The sequence below is a fragment of the Lipomyces chichibuensis genome (assembly GCF_038497645.1).
Source record: "Lipomyces chichibuensis strain CBS 12929 unplaced genomic scaffold V1513scaffold_157, whole genome shotgun sequence".
In the NCBI taxonomy this organism is placed as follows: Eukaryota; Fungi; Ascomycota; class Lipomycetes; order Lipomycetales; family Lipomycetaceae; genus Lipomyces; species Lipomyces chichibuensis.
In genome coordinates, this window is record NW_027117609.1 from 1 (window position 1) to 1,595 (window position 1,595).

The window sequence follows — 1,595 nt, forward strand, 5'->3', positions numbered from 1 at the left end:
AGGGCATGGTTGCTTTGGCTAGCCGAGCTTGGGATGCAATGCAGCGCAGGGGAGAGCAATCTCGAATACGACGATTCGAGAATGCTGATAAATTAAGATTTCGTCCTACTGAACTAAATGACAGTGGAACCTTTGACAAGCATTCCATTCCAGCATATCGACAAGGTGGTGTACAAAGACGAGGTCTGGGGCGCGTATATGGTGGGGTTACAAGAACTTCCCGAAGCAACTTTAGCAGTCAGCAACGAGACAACAAGGCTAGGTATCCTACTGGTAAGAACGATAAGGGAGAGACAGTTTGTTTTCAATGTGGTTCCACGGCCCACCGTGTAACCGACTGTCCTGAGAAGGGAAACCCACCAAGCACGGTCCAAACTATACAGTCTGCGACTATTGCCGAACTTACTGATTCCTCGGAAAACGAGTAGGGCCTTCCTCTGGCCCGGAGGATGGTCCAACGTTGAGGGCAACTTTTCATCTTCAGGTTCCAGGACACGTTCGTCGCATGAGTCAAATTAATCAAGTTAAAATTGACCTGGACACTTGTGCCCAAATAGATTATGTTTCAGCCAAGTGGGCACAGCAAATGGAATTAATACCTTACAAAAAACGGTATCCTGAATTGATTAGAGCAGCCGGAGCTTTAAGCGCAGAAGCGCAAGGTGCTTACTGGGTTCGATTTAGAATGAGAGATGATCGTGGCGTGGTGCGAGAACACTATCGACCATTCCTTGCCATTGACCGAGACTCTGATGATGCTGAGTTATTACTGTCGCATGGAACGTTGCAAGAGTTTGGAATTTCTCTTTCCCTTACCAATCAGGAAACAACATGGCAGTACCAGCTGCACGGAAGCCGAAAGCCCTTTGTATTGTCCACCCCCCCAAAAAAAACTGGTTTCGGAAACGGCTTATAAAGAGTCCACAAGTGTTTGCATTGGTTATGATCAATCCTCTTATTCAGGGCACAGCCGTGCAGAATAGTCAGTTGCCTTTTCATTTGCAAGATCGATTTTCCGATGTGTTTTCAACTGTTCATGCGGAACGCTTAGCCCCCAACCGAGAGGAAACGGACTTGGGCATCGAACTCCAAGAGGGAAAGCAACCGCCTTATGGACCACTGTATCCGTTGTCCCCAGCTGAGCTTGAGGCTCTCCGTGAATACTTGGAGGAAAACCTCGAAAAAGGGTTCATACAGCCATCCAAAAGTCCTGCCGGAGCGCCAATTTTGTTTGTACCCAAGAAAGACGGTACCCTGCGACTCTGTGTGGATTATAGGGGTTTGAATGCCATTACGGTGAAAAATCGCTACCCCCTACCACTTATTAGCGAAATTATGGACCGAGTCAGTGGGGCCAGGTGGTTTAGCAAACTTGATCTGAAAGAGGCATATTACCGGATTCGAATCAAAGCGGGAGAGGAATGGAAGACTGCTTTTCGAACCAGATGTGGTCATTTCGAATTCCTGGTAATGCCCATGGGTTTAACAAATGCACCAGCAGCGTTCCAAGCCTATATCAATCATGCCCTGCAAGGACTTGTGGATAGAGTTTGCATTGTCTACCTGGACGATATCCTCATCTTTTCAGAGAGTAG

General features: G+C 47.5%; 1 protein-coding gene across 1 annotated transcript; it reads left to right on the forward strand.

The window, feature by feature from the left end:
• Positions 1–5: 5 nt before the first annotated feature.
• V1513DRAFT_434643 (uncharacterized protein) lies at positions 6–428 on the forward strand (the record flags this gene model as incomplete). The annotated part of the gene is made up of 1 exon (XM_066896485.1): positions 6–428. One exon carries the CDS (start codon positions 6–8, stop codon positions 426–428), a length of 423 nt encoding a protein of 140 aa, XP_066750218.1.
• Positions 429–1,595: the final 1,167 nt, after the last annotated feature.